The following is a 2,687-nucleotide window of genomic DNA, read 5'->3' on the forward strand; positions in this document are numbered from 1 at the left end:
TCTAAATAATTTATGTATTAGATTCATAGTTAAAAGTTATCATATTTGAGACAGAGGTAGTAGCTATCTTATTTTAATTTTTAGGGTGCAAAAGTAATGACTCAAATCATAGAAAACGTGCATATTCTCGTGTTGGTGTACTATGTTGTTCAAACTCCATGGTAGAGGGAAGGATGAATTTTGATGCTATTTTTAACCATACCATTTTTTTTAAGTTGTCAAAAAAAATTATTTACGTTTATTTTGTTACTAAATTTGGTAAATACATAAAAAATCCTACTAATATTTTGATAATATTACCATCTTACTAAAAATTTGGCAAGATTTATTTTTGCTACAGTAAACAGTCCTGAAATATACAACGTAGTACTAAAACAGCATCATAGTGGGCCACCCCCTAACCCCTGGGCGACCCCACAAGCTCAGAGACTCGAGGCCCCCCCCACACACTAGTATTATTATTATTAACGTTCACCTTGCGCTTCCTCCGCAACGACCACATCCATTTGATCCACCTCTCTTTCCTCGCCACCGACTTCGCCAGATGGTCGACGTCGACCGCCGCCCGCCGCTGCCGCACGGCCTCCCGCGCCCGCCCTCCCACGCCGCCGGCCTCCGCCGCCTCTCCACCCGCGCCTCCGCCCCCACCACCCCGCGCGCCTCGCCCGCCACGCCGTCTCCCTCCTCCTCCGCCGCCGCCGCTCCCTCCCCTTCCGCCCTCCTCGCCCACCTCGCCGCCGCCGGCGTCTCCGTCCTCCCGGGCCTCTCCGACCCGGAGCTCGCCCACGCCGAGGCCGCGCTCGGCGGCCTCCAGCTCCCTCCCGACCTCCGCGACCTCCTCGCGATCGGCGTCCCGTCCGGGGACGGCTTCCCGGACTACCGCTCCCCGGCGGGCCTCCGCCTCCTCCGCTTCGCCGCCGAGGAGGTCCCCGCCGCCGTCGCCGCCGCGCTGCCCGGCCGCCGGGCGGGGGGGCGGGGGCGGTGGTGCTCCTCCTCCCCGCCGCCTCTCGTCCCGCTATACGGGCGGCATTACGTGCCGGCCGTGCCCTGCCTCGCCGGGAACCCGGTGTTCCACGTCTCGGACACCGGCGTCGCCGTCGCCGGCGCCAACATCGCAGCGTTCCTCCTCCGCGCCTTCGCCGCAGAGCCGCCCCGCGGCGCGCCCCTCCGCCGCCAGCTCTCCGCGCCGATGCCCCCGCCGGCGCCGTCTCCCGCGCCCTCCACCGCCCGCCGCAGCCTGGACTCCGCCACCGGGAAGGCCCCGCGCTGGATCGAGTTCTGGACCGACGCCGCGGCCGCCGGCGACCGCTTCGTGGAGGTCAGCACGTGCACCAGCACCCGCGCGAACGCGGCGCCGCAGTGGGTGAGGTCGTACCTGGAGTGGGCGGGGTCCGTGCTGCGGCGCGGCGGGTGGGGCGGCGGCGAGGTGGAGGAGATGACGACGGGAAGCGGCGGCGGCGGCGAGGAGGCGGTGGCGTTGGCGCTGACGGTGGACAGGTGCTGCGGCGAGCTGGGTCGGGCGGGGTGGGGAGCGGAGGAGGTGGTGGAGGCGCTGGGGGCGCTGCTGGGGCCGAGGACGAGGAAGAGGCCGGCGGTGGCGCTGCCGCCGGACGTGGCGGCGCGGGTGGGGAGGCTCGCCGAGGCCGTCTCGCGGGCGGTGTTTACCGGGTCCGGGTCCGGATCCGGCGGCAACCCGGAACCCGCCAAGAGGCCATTTTGAAATCCGGGAAAGCCCCTTTTTTTTTTTTTTTTTTCCTTTCTCTTCTCCCTGTAGTTTAGCAGACAGCGGTAGCTAGCGCTGTGTTCTCTGTGTACTTGAATAGTACTACTAGTGGTAATCGTACAGGAGGCACTGTTTGCATGTGCCTTTGTACTCAGTACTCACCATTTCCCATGTTAATACAACAAACTACTAAGTCCCAAATAATCCTGGGTGTTTATTATTTTACTTCCAAAACTAAGAGATTCTCGAAGGCTGTTCAGGCTACAATAAGAGGGCTGCTAGAGAACGGGATACCGTTCAAACGGGATACTTTATAGAGGCTAGCATATCAGCTTTCTCCCTGTAAGTCTAGCGTCATCCCTCCCTCCAACTTCCACGTGCTCACATCCCTTCTCCTCGAGCTAGTGTCCGCAGTATCGTGGATAACGATACTGGTCACAACAGCAAGGAACAAGGCTTGAGCCGAGAGGAAGGGAAAAGAGGAGAGGAATTGTTGATACTTGAAACTTTGCAGGTACCAGCCCTAGCCCTGATACCTAAGTACCAGGTCTGATACGTGTGGGTACCAACCGTCATACCCAGGTATCAGGCCTGATACCTATGAGTACCACGTCTGATACCTAACCATGATACCCAAGTACTAGGCCTGATACCTACGGGTACCAGGTCTGATACCTAGGTATCAGTCATGATATTCACAGGTACCAAGCATGATACGGGGTACCGAGTCTGATGTCTAGGTATCAGACGTAATACCACAGGTATCAGGCATGATACTTATGAGTACTGGCTGTTGATGATGCATTGTAGACATACCTGCACACACTCGGGCAAGGAGCATGATGGCTCACCATCACGTTGCCCTTTCATCACCATCGACAACGCATGTAGAAGGAGGAGGCCGAGGAGCATGCATTGGGCCTCATTCTTCCAGTTCCCGATGACCTCGCTTCTTCTAAGTTGC

The 2,687-nt window shown here is 58.6% G+C and overlaps 1 protein-coding gene across 1 annotated transcript; it reads left to right on the forward strand.

Moving 5' to 3' along the window:
* Nucleotides 1-415: 415 nt before the first annotated feature.
* Nucleotides 416-1,917, forward strand: LOC127765545 (uncharacterized). Its single transcript, XM_052290461.1, has one exon. It carries the CDS (start codon nt 545-547, stop codon nt 1,718-1,720), a length of 1,176 nt encoding a protein of 391 aa, XP_052146421.1. The 5' UTR covers nt 416-544; the 3' UTR covers nt 1,721-1,917.
* Nucleotides 1,918-2,687: the final 770 nt, after the last annotated feature.

Source organism: Oryza glaberrima, chromosome 3 (assembly GCF_000147395.1).
Source record: "Oryza glaberrima chromosome 3, OglaRS2, whole genome shotgun sequence".
Classification (NCBI taxonomy): Eukaryota; Viridiplantae; Streptophyta; class Magnoliopsida; order Poales; family Poaceae; genus Oryza; species Oryza glaberrima.